General features: G+C 50.7%; 1 protein-coding gene across 2 annotated transcripts; it reads right to left on the bottom strand.

The window, feature by feature from the left end:
• Positions 1–221: 221 nt before the first annotated feature.
• Positions 222–15,368, bottom strand: Ccar2 (cell cycle and apoptosis regulator 2). 2 transcript variants are annotated; one of them, XM_059273379.1, is made up of 21 exons: positions 15,168–15,368; positions 14,218–14,308; positions 13,936–14,027; positions 13,452–13,543; positions 13,139–13,253; positions 12,843–12,972; positions 12,566–12,662; positions 7,476–7,595; positions 5,274–5,490; positions 5,083–5,196; positions 4,656–4,819; positions 4,091–4,262; positions 3,645–3,872; positions 3,333–3,551; positions 2,608–2,752; positions 2,012–2,094; positions 1,519–1,665; positions 1,298–1,409; positions 1,022–1,210; positions 700–905; positions 222–487 (listed from the first exon to the last, which is right to left on the bottom strand). In XM_059273379.1, exons 2-21 carry the CDS (start codon positions 14,273–14,275, stop codon positions 443–445), a joined length of 2,745 nt encoding a protein of 914 aa, XP_059129362.1. In that variant the 5' UTR covers positions 14,276–14,308; positions 15,168–15,368; the 3' UTR covers positions 222–442. The 2 variants fall into 2 exon arrangements, with proteins under 2 accessions (XP_059129362.1, XP_059129363.1); XM_059273380.1 differs by lacking the exon at positions 15,168–15,368 and adding an exon at positions 14,602–14,997.
• Positions 15,369–15,606: the final 238 nt, after the last annotated feature.

Here is a 15,606-nt window from a genome sequence, read left to right as displayed (position 1 = left end):
TACTGGAGCCTACAGGACTCATGGCGTCCCGAGGAAGGACATTCTGGGCTGTGCCAGGCTCTACACCCGTCCCTTCCATTTATTGGCATCAGACCTATTCCAGGCTGGAAAAGCCTTTTCCTCCCGTCTTGCTCTAAAGTGGACGAGGACAGGAGACAGCACAAGACTACAAGGGCCCTGGGAGAAATTCCAAGGTTGAGGGCAAAATGACATTCTAGGGGTGCAAAAGATGTTGTATTTAGTTGTAGCTGGAACTGAGGTTCCGTACACATCCATCCACATAGCACAAACCCCATTCTGTTAGCTTGATCACCCCTGCAGAGGCCGAGCACAGAACTCAGCCACCTCTGCTGTGGCTCCCAGGCCCTGCTCCAGCTGCTTTCTGGTACCCAAGAGGCTCGAATATCATCAGGCTCCATCGCAGACCTCACTAGACAGCCACTCAGTTGCTGGGTGCTGGCTCCTCTTTCTCTACCCAGCTGTCAGCCTGTGTGAGCACATGTAACAACGGTAAGGATGAGGCTTCTCCCCATGTCCTACCACTAGAGTACAGAGCATGGGGAGCAGCTGAGTCTCCTAAGATCTCGGTGGACGGAGGACCAGTATGGCAAGGAAGGGCTGGCTCCCTGCCAGGTCTCTCCACACAGACGCTAGCTCTGCTCTCAAGTTCTTGAGGCGGCCACCCTTCAGCCATCCTACCTTTTCCACCATCCGCTGCATCTCCAGGTGCAGCGGGGTCAGGCGCCTGCGGAAGTCCTGCAGCTGCCGCTGAAGCTGGTTCTTGTGTCGTTCCGCTGTCCGGGCTGTCTCCTCTGCCTCCACCAGCCGGGCCCGTAGCTCCTGCGTCTCTGCCGCCAATGTCTTATTTGTCACTTCGGTGGCTGAGAAACGGTTATGGCTCTCCTCTGAAAGGGGGGACATGGCGGAAAGGCTCTGCTCAGCCCACTGGAGCATGAGCCAAGAGCCCCGAGGCCTAAGGAGTGGTGTCCCCTTAGTCCCCGCGACATCTGCACTCACTCACCAAGCTTCAGTTCCAGTGTGTGAATCTTGTTCTCCAGGTACAGGCGGCCACTGTCCTGCTGCTCGGCACGCTGTAACAGACTCCCCACGTTGATGAGGCTACCGTTGTGCGGCACCAGGCCTTTGTGCTCTGTGGGGGCAGCGCCTGGCTTTGTGCTCTTCCCTGAAGGGGGCAGTAGATCCAGGTTTCCTAGAGGAAACACACATGGCCTTAGGAGGAGAGAGTAAGCCACCATGGAGGTCGCACTCCCTACAGGCCACAGAGCTCAAGGCGTACCAAAGAGCCCCTCCTCCGGAAGCCCGTCATCCAGCACCTCGGCACGGCTGTACTGAAGACTCCGGTACTGGCAGATGTTCTGCGTCACTACTCTACTAACCAGCTGCTTGGCCTGTGGAAAACACAGCAGGACACCTACTGGCCACACTTGCCTCAGGGGGACCGGAAGCCAGCAAGAGCTCTGGCAAGGCCCTCCGGAAGGACAGGTGGGGCCGAACTACCTGCTCAGCACTGAGCCGGATCCCCAGGGTGAGGAGGACCCGCTCCAAGTCTCGCCGGTGCAAGTAGCCACACCAGTTGGCGTCAAAAAACACAAAAGCCAGAAGGCAGTCCAGGGGGAGCACAGCTGAGGGGTCCAGCTCCTTTGGCTGCAAAGAGAGCAGAGAGACAGGCTTTACAGACGATCGTTCTCGAGGCTGAAGGCGCGGCACACGCACAGCCTCTCACGGCCAGGGCTGGGCTGACAGCCGCTGCAGGCAGACCTCCTACTGGAGGCTCAGGCTGGGGCTACGGCTTCTGTGGGCACAGCCCAGAATGCGGTGTGTGCCCTAATCAGATCCCTCTCCGATCCACCCCCCTCACGGGGAGAAGGAAGTCTCCATGAGTCAAGAACCAGTCGTCTCTGTTCTAGGGAGGAAGTCACTGGTAGGCATCGCTCACCCAGGAAGGACCACATTTCCCACCACCAAGGCACAGAAAGAGACAGGGTCTCACCATGTCCTGAAGAGAGGAATATTCCATCTCCGACTGGTTTGAGGTGACAGAGCGAACCTCCGTTTCTTCCAGCTTTGCTCCTGCTACAGAAATCCCAAGCTTAACAGGTAGCAAGGATGATGGTCTACACGCCTAAGAGCAGTGGTTCTCAACCTGTGGGTCGCAACCCCTTTGGGGGTCATACGTCCCTTTCACAAAGATCACCTAAGACCATTGGAAAACAGATTTTTTTTTTTTTTTTTTTTTGGGGTTTGGTTTTTCCAGACAGGGTTTCTCTGTGTAACTTTGCGCCTTTCTTGAAACTCACTCTGTAGCCCAGGTTGGCCTCAAACTCACAGAGATCTGCCTGCCTCTGCCTCCCATGTGCTGGGTGGGATTAAAGGCATGCGCCACCACCACCCAGCAGAAAACAGATATTTATGATTCATAACAGTAGCAAAATTAGTTATGAAGTAGCAATGAAAATAATGTTATGGTTGGGGTCAGCACACCATGAGGAACTGTATTAAGGGTCACAGCGTTAGGAAGGTTGAGAACCACTGCCTAAGAGGAGACGACCACAGCCAGCCCCAGAGAGCCACTACCCCCAGACACACCAAACTCCTCCTCTCCATCATCCCTCAGAAGCAGCAGGTCTGGGTCCAAGGCCATCTCACAGAGGTCCTCAGCTGCCTCGCCCCGGGCCTTCTCCTCCTCTTCTCCCCCTGAAGAGGGCCGTTTGGGCAGAAGCCCATCCTCCTTCTAGAAAAGCAGACCAAGGTGGTGAGGACGAGCAGGACTCTTGGGACGCTAACAGTAACAGTTGCTAACACTTAGGTATCAGCTGTGTGCTGGGTACTGTGTGATCCACCATGTGCTCATGGGTATTTAGCCATATCAGGATTCAGATCACAGGGGCACATCTAGACCCCTGCGGTATTTCTCAGAAATCAGTCTTAGTTCTAGAAGCAATTATGTGTACATGACAATATTTGGACAAGAAGCCAAGCTCCATTCTAGAAATGGGTAAAGACCAGTTTGTCCACCTAACCATCAGGCAATCCCAACTCTTAAGCAGTCTGACTGGCACTTCTATGCTGCATGGCTTAGCCACACTTCCCTCCCTCTTCTGGGCCACTTCCTAGCTGTGTGGCCACGTGCAGGGTTTCATCTTCCTGGGCCTCAGCCCTCCCCAACTTTCAAAGAACAGGTGACATAAAGGAGCCATGCAACTGGACATGCAGAGTACCTAGAACAGTGCCTGACACACGTGAGGGACTTGACTCATACTAAACGTTCTAACGTGGGCCTGAGGCCACCCAGGGCTGAGAGCAGTACTCACCAGTGGGTTGTCTGACTCGGCAGCTGTGCCCTCATCCTGTACCTCATCCTTGGACACCTTCACCACCTCCTCCTTGACAGCCTCCTCCTTGGCTGCCTCCTCCTTCTCAGGTTCAGGGGGAGATACAACTTTTTCTGGAAGGCTCAGCAGCATCTTATAAATCCTATAGCCAAAATCCCTCTGCAGCATCTCTAGAAACAGCTCAGCCAGCACCACCACCTGTTGGAAGAGGTGCAGGGACCACAGCATCAGGGAGTTGGACGAGGATGCCGATACCCTTCATCACACTCACGGCCTCTCTCCTGCACTTGCCTCAAAAGAGATCCTTTCTTTTGGTCTCCGATCCTCCACAATCCCGTGGAGAGACAGGTTGACACAGCCAGGACGTGCCATCACAGCAGGTTCTAGAGGAGGCGGAGGGGCCTCTGGGAGATCAGTGTCCACATCTTGCTGCGTGGTGGCCTCTGACGTCTCCGTGTTCTGTTTAGGCGCGTCTGCTTGCTCTGATGCATCAGGGGCCTGTTCAGCAGGCCCTGCCTCCTGTGACAATAGCTCAGGTGTGACCTTCTGAGCCCTGAGACCAGGGCACCTACTTTTGAGATAAGGGCTCATGTAGCCTAGGCTAACCTCAAATTCACTATGAAGATGAGAACAACTCTGAACTCTGGATCTTCCTGCCTCCACCTCCCCAGTGCTAGAGTTAGAGGCTTGTGACACCTTGCCCGGCTTCCCTGCGTTTTCCTAAGGCCCAGCCTTACCCCCAATGCCTCCTGGGGTTGGGGAGCTGCCTCTGTGGCTTTCTGCTGGCACAGTGCCTCCCACTCCTCCAAAGTGGGCATGATGGTCCACACGTCTGGCAGGTATACCACTACCGTGTGTAACTGCCGGGGTGGCCCTGGCTGTAAGTATTGAAACTCGGCAAATCGCCACCTGTTCGCAGCAAAAGGAAAAGAAAGTCCCCAACTGTGACATCTTCACAGGTGTCCCGCTCACAGACAAGTACCTCCGATTCCAATCAGCACTCCATGCGCACATGCTGCATGCCAAGCCATGAGTACAAACATAGAGCCACACGCCCAAGCTCAGTGGCTAGGCCACAGGGAGACGTGGTAACCAGACAGCACAGAGAAGCACTAGGGCATTCAGGAGTAGGGGGCGTGGCCTGGGGGTCAGCTGCCACCAGGGCTCTCGGCCATGGGCTCTCAGTCATCTATGAGCAGTTAGGGGTGGGCAGACATGAGCTATGGCAGGAGAGAACCCAGAGGGCAGAAGCCAGCCTCCTGACCCCCCACAGCGAGCGGCCACATGGGGAAGGCCACTCACCACTTGGTGCAGGCGCTCAAGTCAATGCCGGTCTGGGCTTGTGCGCAGCGGATGGCGGTGCGCACCAGCACCTGCGGGTCTGCCTGGGGGTCGAGGCCATCCAGGGAAGGAGACCACTCACCCCCAACCAGCACTGCCTCCTCTTCTTTCCGGCCCAGCAAAAACTGCAGAGGGATTGGGGACAACGAAACATGGCCTGCATCTCCCATCAGGAACTGAGACAGCACAGAGTACTTAAGGCACCGCTCTCTCAAACCAGCCACCTGACTCCTTCAGAGGGAGCGTCTCTGAACTATAGTGTCCTCCTGTACAAAGTGTTTCAGCTCTGAAACACCAAGTTTCTGTGTTAATGCTCAGGAGCCTAGCTGCTTAAAACACGGCCGACTGACCAGCCAGCCTATCTCGCCTCCTGTGAGGCAGCTCCTACCTTTAGCTGCTTCAGAGGATGCTCCGGCGTCTCCCTTGGCTCAACCATGTCATCCACAAACAGCATGCAGCAACGGTAGAACTCCTCCAGGCCCGGGGAGGAGAGCAGCAGCACCTATGCAGAGAGAGGACAAGGGGCTAGCCACATTCTGTCCCAGCAAGGGGACGGGCACAGGAGCCCAGGCAACTGACCTTGGAGCTGTAAGTGGGGTCACTGTCCACAGGGCTGGGCTCAGCACCAGCATCTGCCTCCTTCTCTGAAGAGACCTGAATCCGACTTGGGTGGTGGAGGGAAAAGGGCTGGCTCAGAGGGAAGGCTGACAGCCAACTCAAGTGCACGGAAAGGAAGTCCGAGGGGACGAGGAGGCTGCGGTAACGCCGCTGGAGTTCTAGGAAGTCACAGACGGGACTGCAGGAAGACAGCAAGGGACTCCACTGAGCACACACTCGAGTTAAAGAGAGACAGCTCAGAGGTCCGGAGCACAGCACATGCTGCTCCCACAGAGGATCTGGGTTTGGCTCCCAGAACCTACATGGCAGCTCACAGCTGTGACTTCAATTCCCCAGGATCTGACGCCCTCTTCTGACCTCCATGAGCACCAAGCACACATGACACTTATGTACATGTAGGCAAAACACTCATACACATAAAATAAACGTTTTTTAAAAAACTTTTTAACAAAACTGCAGGGCCAGCAGGACGGCTTATAGTGGTAAAGGTGTTTGCTGTGCGAGCCTGTTCCCCCTCGAAACCCATGTAAAGGTGGAAGGAGAGAACCGACTTCCCAAAGTTGTCCTCTGACTCATGTGCACCGGCAGGCATGTGTGCCACCCCGTCATACGACACGCTGAATAAATGAATGAACAGACAGACAAAACTGCAAAAGACTACGATAGCATTTTATTCCTTGACAAATAAAGACTCTAATAAAGCATCTCCTGGGGTAAGGATGGACTCGTTTGACCACTTGATTTATAAATTGCCTATAACAAAAAAGTCAAACTGGGAAAGGAAGAAAAAAAATCACAATACATGATACAGATGGTCTTTTATGTTTCTAAGGATTTATTTTAATTATGTGTATCTGTGTATGGGTACGTGCACATCTGTGCAGGCTCCCACAGAGGCCAGAGGCATCCGATTCCTCTAGAGCTGGAGGGACAGGCAGCTGTGAGCTGCTTCATGTGGATGCTGGGAACTAAACTCACATCCTCCGGGAGAAGAGTAACCACTGAGCCATCTCTCCAGGCCCAGACATGATCATGGTCTTACTAAACAACTTACTAGTCAGTAACAAAAAGTTCAACTGCCTAGGAGAAAACTGTGAAACCTGACAAGTCCTTCCCAGAAAAATAAACACACGCAACATAAAAGCCTGTGAAGGGTCTTGCAAGATGGCTGGGCAGGGAAAGACATGAAGTCTGCCACCTGAGTTCAGTCCCTCGACCCCACATGGTAGAAAGAAAGAACCAACTCCTGGAAGTCGCCCTCCGGCCTCTACACAGGAGCCCACACAAATGAACACACACACATGGAATAAACGTAAAACATTTTTTTTAAAGAGTGTCAAACTCGCTTCCAATTAGAAATGCAAATCAAAGCCGGGCGGTGGTGGTGCACACCCTTGATCTCAGCTCTTGGGAGGCAGAGGCAAGCAGATCTCTGAGTTCAAGGCCAGCCTGTTCTACAAAGTGAGTTCCAGGACAGCCAGGGATACACAGAGAAACCCTGTCTTCAAACACAAAAACAAAAAAAATTAAGAAAAGGTGTATGAGAACAGTGTTAGCAAAGGCACAGCAAACAAGGATTCTGCGCCCTACTGGTTGGTGACAGTGTAAGGGGACACAGACTCTGAAAGAGACTTGGTAATAGCCACCAAAGCTGAAAACCAGGCCAGGTGTGGTGGCATGTGCCTTTAATGTAGAGAACACGCTTGCACGGTGGCTCCCGTCTGCGGTGCCAGGGAAGAGGTGGAGACAGGCACCTCTGCACAGCCGAGCCTGCCGGCCAAGTCCCAAGCCAGGAAGTGACCCTGGGTCCAAAACAAAAAGCTAGATAGCGCCTGAGTAGTGGTATCTGAAGATGTCCTCTGGCCTCCACCATGCACCCAAACATGTATATGCACCACACACACACACACACACACACACACACACACACACACCACACACGAACAAATGTCACACACACGTGAACAAGACTGATTAATATGCATAACGCAGAATCTGCTCAAAGACACAGGAAGTGAAAAGCAGAGCAGCGAGCCACGGGCAGCAGGCTCCCCTGGGTGAGTCGGTTAGTTTTAGAAGAGGCCACCAGACTACACATATTCTCATTTGCACTAGAAACCATTGCTTGTGCAAGTCCAAGGCCCTTCCCCAGCCTCCACTCACCTGTCCACAGTATAAGGAGTGAGATGAACCCGGTAAGGAGGCAGGTCATGGCGAGGTTTCTTAGCACCCCAGGGCTCTCCACCAGCCCGCTGTTTGCGTTTCTTCGAGTCATAGTCATCACTGGAGGTTGATCCATCACCAGAAATAAGAAACCATATTGTTACACATGCATTCAGTACATAAAGAGCTAGAAAATACCTGAATCCTCAACATTAAGAAATGAACATCAGTAGTGTAAAGCTCAGTGGCAGAACACTTGTGTAACCTGTGGAGGCCCTGGGTTCAAGTCCAGCACCACATATACATATAAGGAGAAGCCAAGCTAGCAAATATGTGACAGATTATTAGAGACATTAAAATAGATATGAAAAGGATACCATTTTAAGAAAAAAAGAGCCGGGTGGTGGTGGCATAGCCAGGCAGTGGTAGCGCACGCCTTTAATCCCAGCACTCGGGAGGCAGAGGCAGACGGATCTTTGTGAGTTCGAGGCCAGCCTGGTCTACAGAGCAAGATCCAGGAAAGACACAAAGCTACACAGAGAAACCCTGTCTCGAAAAACCAAAAAAAAAAAAAAAAAAAAAAAAAGAAAAGAAAGAAAGAAAGAAAAAAAGAATAGCTTTAAAATAATGAGAGGCAAAAAAAAAATAAATAAAAAATAAAAAAAATGAGAGGCAAGCCAACGAGATGGTTCAGCAGGTAAAGGCACTTGCCAGAGAGCTTGGTGACCTAAATTTGATTCCAGAACCCCTGTGGTGGAAGGGCAGACCCAATCTCTGCAAATTGTCTCATTTCCACATATATATGCTCAAAATAAATAATAGATAGATAGACAGACAGACAGATGAATGGAATTTTTTTTTAAGTTTAAATACTGGGGCTAGAGACATGCTCCAGAACCTTTACCTGTTGAGCATCCTGGCGGCTCTGTGTTTTAGGATTCTTATTACTATGCATGTGCACACACAAGCATGCCACAGTATACATGTGAAAACTGGCTCTCTCCTTCAACTATTTGTGTTCCAGGGATTAAATGTAGGTCATCAGGTGGGTTTCCCTACTGAGCCATCTCTCCAACCCATGTTTTAGGATTTTTAAGACAGTCCCCTACTCTGTAGCCCAGGCTGGCCTTGAACTCATGGCCATCAATCCTCTAGCCTCTGCCTCCCAGGTGTTGGGAATAAAGGTCTGCACCACTACACCTAGCTTAAAATACTTTTTATTTTATTTTATTTTGGTTTTTCAACACAGGGTTTCTCTGTATAGCCCTGTCTGTCCTGAAACTTACTTTGTAGACCAAGCTGGCCTCAAACTCAAAAATCCACTTGCCTCTGCCTCCCAAGTGCTAGAATTAAAGGAATGCACCACTGCACCCAACTCTAATTTTTTTAAGTAATAAAAATAAGTATTTTTAATTGGATAAAAAGAAGCGGGGGCTGGGGGGGGGGGCGCGAGACCCACCTTCTGCTCTAGTAATTCAACCCTTGAAAAACTATCCCAAGAAAGTTGGGGGGGGGGTGCAGTATAATACAAAAATACCAAGCCACATAATGGAGTAAATGTGTTCCCACTAACAACTGAATTTAGTGGCTACAATAATGATTCAATCACTAAGGCAGTCACCAAGATGATGCTTCAAGAGTCTTCGTTCTCAGTGGGGTAGACACTGGAAAGCCGTGCTTGCTCAGTAAACAACCCCACCCACGGTCATGTAAGCAACCCTGAGTGTGGAGTAAGGCAAAGAAAGCTGTGAAAGCAGAACCAGGATAGGGAGTTCTCTCCTGTGGGGGTGAGGCTCCCCAGTGGGATGCCTCTGCTGTAGTGGATGGCCCCACACCCGTACGCATGCAGGTAGCATTACTTAAACTCTGGGTAAAAAAATAAAAAATAATAAAAATAAAAAACATGAAGGCAAGAGGGGTAATGGTAGAGGGATGATGGGAGGAGGGGAAATTGGAGTAATAGGATGGAGATACATTATATGTATGTATGAAGACGGGAGGAGGGGAAATTGGAGTAATAGGATGGGGATATATTATATGTATGTATGAAATTCCTGGCAGAGGAAATTTAGAAAATTCAGAGGAGGGGAAAAAAAGAGGTAGACCGAAAAGAAAAGGTTCAGGGGAGGGAGATGAGAGAAGCTAATGGGGATGTAATCCAAGTGCATTTTAGCAATGAGAAGTGTGAAAGAATAATCTCTTAAAGAAGACCGTGCTACAATATGGGAAAAGAGCTAAACACATAAATGAAAATCCCAGACCATGCACTTGTGTGCAGAAAAAAACTAGAAAGGTCACAGGGAAAGTGACCAGGAACCCTTTTCCCATGCAAAAACCACTTCCCAAACTGCTGAATACCTTCCTATCAACAGTAGGAAGGCTTCAGAGAAGGCTAGAACTGGACCTTTCAGTGTTACTAGTCTATGTTTCGTTTGTTTTGAGACAAGATCTTAAGCAGCTTGAGCTGGCCTTGCACCTCTAACCATCTGTGACCCCAGAGGCAGCAGGAAACATGTTAGCAGTGGAAGCTGCAGAATCCTGGCCTGTCTGAAGCCCTCAGTTGCTCACGAGAGCAGCCCCATGGCAACATTATCCCCTGTATCCCAGAGCTGGGAGCTTCACATAAAGCTGAGCTTCTGGGCAAACCACCCATATGGTCAAATCTTTATAAATTGGCAGTTTTCCTCAGTGACTAATTCCCGCTGCCCCTCTTCCTACTTGGCACGTTCTCACTTCTAACAGGCAGCAGAGTCCCCTTCTTCTCCAAAAGCTGTAACCCTGAAGCACCTTGGCCAAAGTAATCCACTGCAGGTGTTGCACAGGACCTGGCCGTCAAGTGCAATGGCCAGCACAAGGCTGGAATTTAAACTGAAAGCGGCAAGCCCATAGTCACTGGTTTCCAACCAGGTCACATAAACCCTCAAAGTACTTGCTACAGTTCTGTGCTAAAGGCTTTCACAAGCTCACAGAATGGTGAAGGAGAAGGTCCTTGCAAACTAAAGACCAGGAAGATGCACAGACAAGCGGTATAGGTGCAAGCCACGTACACATCTAGGAATGGGACAGGAACAAAGGGTTTCAGTAGTGGAGACGATGTGGAGTACGGTCCTGGAAAAATCTGCATAGGATCCACAGCAGCCTTTCCCAGAGAACAATGCTAGCTTCTGCATGGGGACTGGCTACATCACCCCCTACCCCCCAGCTTTCCTCAGAGTTATGCCATGCTCATTCCAAGTGTTTGTCCTTTGACTGCTTTTCAGCTCATACCAGCATGTGGGAGACAGGGTGGTACTCTTCCTGTACAGTTAGTTCAAAGAAAATCACAGTATGAAGGAACTTTCCACAGTGATCTTACTAGGGTCAGGGTGCAATGAGGTAAAAAATGTGTAGTTAAACTCTGGGCAATGGTGGTGCCTTTAATCCCAGCACTCAGGAGGCACAAGCAGGTGGATCTCTGTGAGTTTGAGGCCAGCCTGGTCTACAGAGCGAGTTCCAGGACAGCCAGGGCTATAGACAGAGAAACCTTATCTCAAAAACAAACAAACAAAAATTGTCAAGATTCTGACATTTCATTCTAACTCAGTTTCGCTTTATGATTTTCATCAAAAATCAAAACAGCCGGGCGGTGGTGGCGCACGCCTTTAATCCCAGCACTCGGGAGGCAGAGCCAGGCGGATCTCTGTGAGTTCGAGGCCAGCCTGGACTACCAAGTGAGTTCCAGGAAAGGCGCAAAGCTACACAGAGAAACCCTGTCTCGAAAAACCAAAAAAAAAAAAAAGGAAAAAAAAAAAAAATCAAAACAAGGCAACAAGGAGATAAAGGTAGAACAGAAATAAAAGAGTGAAAGGCAGATAATACTACTTGTTGAAATAGGTGATGGCTTGAAGATTCATTTTATCTTTCCACTTCCTTTACATAGGTTGGATTTTCTATTACAAGAAGCTGAGCAAGAACTCTCAAGGACAGTAAAACACAAAGAAGATGAAAACTTAAGACACACTGAGCATGCTCCTGGAAACTCCCAAAATTTGCAGATGATAAAGGACCACAGGATGTTTCAAGTGCCTGAATCAACCATGCTTGCTCTACAATAAGGCCAAGAAAGCTATGTGCACAGGACAAAGCCTGTACTTCAGAATATACTGCAGCCTGTGTACTGTAACACTGTTATGCAAAATATACCTGAAAGAAGCCATGTTAAATTAGGAGCTACAACATTCTGCAACATCCCTTTCTTTGATGTTATTGTTTTCTTGTGACAATTCTTGTATCTCTATGTTAAAGACTGAAAACAAAACAGAAATTATTTATCTAAGTATCTGGCGCTGAGATGGCCCAGTGGGTAAAGTTGCTTGCCACACAGGGATCCCCAGAACCATGACAAAGCTGGGTATGGTGACACAGTCTGTAATTCCAACACTGGAAGGAGCTGACAGGAGAATCTCCAAACCTTACTGGCCAGTCAACCCAGCCAGCATGGCAAGCTCCAGGGAGACGGTCTCTAACATAAACAAACAAAAACCAATAGAGCTCACTGACCATCAACCTCCTGGCTGCAGAGACGCCTGCACACACCTCCATACAAATTCATAGAAAACACAAAGTATCTCAAAACCAAAACACTAAAAGATGAATGACGACATAAGCAAGCTAGGTGGTGTACACCTGCGAACCCAGCACATGGGAGGTAGAAGGACGGGCATCAGGAGTTCAAGGTCATCCTTAGCTATATACTGAGTTCAAGGCCAGCCAAGCTACATAAGACCCGTTTCAAAATAAAGTATCTCAGCTGGGCAGGTGTGGGCAAACAACCCTATAATCCCAGCACTAGTCAGGCAAGCAAAACAACAAAAACTCTCAATGTGATGTTTTGAAATATGAACTGTAGTAAATCTCAGCTTTGCTGAGGTAGTGTATAAAGTTGTTGCATGTATATGTATGTTCAGTGTTTCTGCCTTCCAGAGAAAAGGGACTACAAGGCTCTGTCTGTTCACAGAAAAAGATGTTGGTATCAACAGTTGTCAAAGGTGGAGCATGGTTCCCAGAGGGAAATGAAGTGGAGCCTCTACCCCGCCTGTTCATCCTCTTACCTTCGGCTCTGGTCCAGCCTTCCATGGGGACCCCGAGCGGGAAATCTGTTCAGGTGGCTCAGATGAAGTGTGTGGGATGTCTGGAAGAGACTCAGAGCTGAAGAGAGGAAATGGCCAGTGACTCAAAAGCCCTGAAACCCAGTCCAGCTCCCTCCTCCCCTTCCTGTGTACACAAGTGCCCCCTCTGTTCCGAGAGCGTCTATAGTAAAGTAACAAGTCCTTACCTCAGAAGTACCCCATAAAGCCACACCCCAACACGCATGCCACCAGTACTCACGCTTCTGAGGGAAAAGTGGGGGAATTCGGTGAGGCTGAAAGATCAACTGGGGCTGAGCTCCCAGGATCCCTTGCTTCTGGCCCAGAGCTGCCACATGCAGAAGGGGGGGTGCTGGAGACTTCAGTAAGGGCTGAAGGAAAACAGTCATGAAGTTCAGGGGATCTCAGCCTTGATACCGTGGAAAGACAGCCATCCCACCCCCTTAACCAAAGGAAGGATTGTGCCCCAAAGTCGGGGCACAGGGCTTCTTCCCCTCCCTCCCGTTTTCAGCGCATACACTAAAGAGAGATAAATACCTGGTTGGAGAGCGTCTGCACCTTGACAGCATTCCAGGGCACTGCCTGGCCTGGGTTATATGCCGCTTTCACCAGGACCTTCTCACCCAGCTGGGGTAGTCGGCCTTTCACCACACTGCCATACACAAACCGGGAGACCTCATCAGGAGGGCCCGGGACAAGCTACCCTGACCACCCCAAAAAGCCCTTCCCATCAAGATTTCTCACCTTGCAGTAAAATAGCAAAACAATGGCTTTAAAGAGCGGACCCACCAGCATGGAGACAGAACTGAATCCAACAACCATTCCCAGAAGAGACAAGCCTCAAGCCTACCTTAGCTGAAAAAAGACTTCTTCATCTACCACCCCAAAGTAGTCATGCAAGCTGGTAACAATGCCTGTGAAGACCCGCTGCTTCTCCCCACCCTGCAAGAGAAGGCAGTAGGTCAAAAGCAAAGGAAGCCACATGAACAAAACCATGCTCTGCCACTAGGGCACCGGTTCATGGTATTACAGGAAACTTCACATGGAAAGCAACCTAAGTCCATGAAGAGGGGAGAAGCTAATTCTTCACTTTCATGCATCTAGGATTTTCAGTTCTTTAATCCCAAAGATATCTCTGGTGCCAGATACTAAAAAACTCTCCAGTCTAAAAGATACCTAAGTTCCCTAACACTGGTCCACTACCAGAACAAAAAAACAAACAAACCAAAAAAAAGATGTTGATCAGTGTAACACAAGAAACAACACACACCCGCTATCCAAACACACTAGAGTAGCCCCAAAGAGAAACTCACTAGAAAGGGTACCCAACATACCTGAAGGTGCCTGGCATTTTGGGACAGGTCTGTGGCCACAGGAGGAGTAAGTAAACCAGGAGGAGGGCCCAAAAGAGATGTGGAAGCCGGGCCTAAGGGGACAGAGAAGCAACCTCCAGAAACTGCACCCTTCCACCCTAAGCACTAGGGACAGCCAGAGGATCCTGGAAACCCAGAGGTCAAAGCGGCTCCAACCAGGTCCTCAGGCACTCAGGGAAACAACCAAGAACCATACTTTTGGAAACGGGGTCCAGAGTGCGGCCGGGTAAGGAAGGTAAGCACCTGAAAAGTTTCGTCCTCCTGGAAGTGGGTTGATCCTCTGGCGCTTAAACTGGGACATTGGGAATGTTGTCCTTTCAAGGTCTTGGGAAACCTTCAATCAAAAAAGGAAAGACGTTAACAGCTCCAATGGAAAACTTCCATCTACTACCTGGAAAATCTTAAATGAAGTACAGCTTTTAAGGTGAGGAGGTGGGCCCTAAAATGGAGGAATGGAGAGGACGTAGAGGAAATGAAACGGGTAACTATGTTACTCCAGTTTGGTCTCACGATAACCTAGTGGTGGGTGCTACTGACATGCTGGTTTACAGGCAAGGAAACCGGAGCTCTGCGATCAGGAGACTTGCCCAAGGCCACAAAACCAAATAGTGACAGAGCAGGACTCACACCCAAGTCTCCCAACAACTTAGCACTCCTTTCACTGTGCCACTGGCACCCTTAGAGAGGCTGGCGGAGTGAGGGAAGGGAAGAGCTCTGATGACATTCATTCATTCAAAAACATCCGCCAAAACACTCCACGCAGGGCCCGGAAAAAATGGAGGTGCGAGTAGCGGGGAGAAGATGCGGGCCCTCTCCCCGGAAGGCCGCCCGTCCTTCTTCTCTCGGACCGGCTGGTGGGAAGGGAGCTGTCCAGCCGGCCCTCGCCAAGCGGCCTGCAAGCCGCTCCCTCCTCCCAGGTCCCGACCCTCGGCCCCGGGCCTCCACAGCCGCCCGCGCAGAGCCTTCCCGGCCGGGCCACCGAGGGGCCACCGTGGGAGGACCACGGCGCGAGGTTTCTCCTCCTCCCGCCCGCCCCCAGGGCCGAGGCCGTTGCCAGGGAGACGGAGCTTGCAGTCTGGAGGGGGGCTCGGCTCTTTCGGCGACTGGCACATCTTCGCCGATTAGACCCCCGCAGCCTCGCCACCCGAGAGAGACACGAGAGGCAGCGGCGCAGCGGGAGGCTCCCAACCCACCTGCGGGCCAGGGCCACGACACCAGGGGGACAAAGACACCCGGAACCACCGCAGCCGCTGCTGCCACCACCACCGGAAACGCCTCTCCGGAAGAGCGACCACTGGTCGGAAGCTGCCACTCTCCCGGATATGGTACCTCCCTCTTCTCCATCGACCTCTCCCTTCCCCCACGCCAGCCAGCCATCCCGCTCAACTGTGGAACGGAAGTGCGCCTTCCCAGATCTGATAATGCATTCGGAAGCCGAGCGCAGTGGTGTCCTCGCTCAAGTGTCCCATTAGAAAAGTAGGCTTCAGAGCATTGGTTCCTGGTCTCAAGGGCTCCGGGAACTGGAGCCCTCCACCAAATACAAGAAAGGGACAACTACTTACATACCTGCTGTACTCTACCCACCCCCCAAAACTACAGCAGCAAAAGAGGCAGCACCTCCACTGACTGGAG

This window comes from Peromyscus eremicus, chromosome 9 (assembly GCF_949786415.1).
Source record: "Peromyscus eremicus chromosome 9, PerEre_H2_v1, whole genome shotgun sequence".
Lineage (NCBI taxonomy): Eukaryota > Metazoa > Chordata > Mammalia > Rodentia > Cricetidae > Peromyscus > Peromyscus eremicus.
The sequence above is the reverse complement of the archived record's forward strand: the minus strand, read 5'-3'. Positions and strand labels throughout refer to the sequence as shown.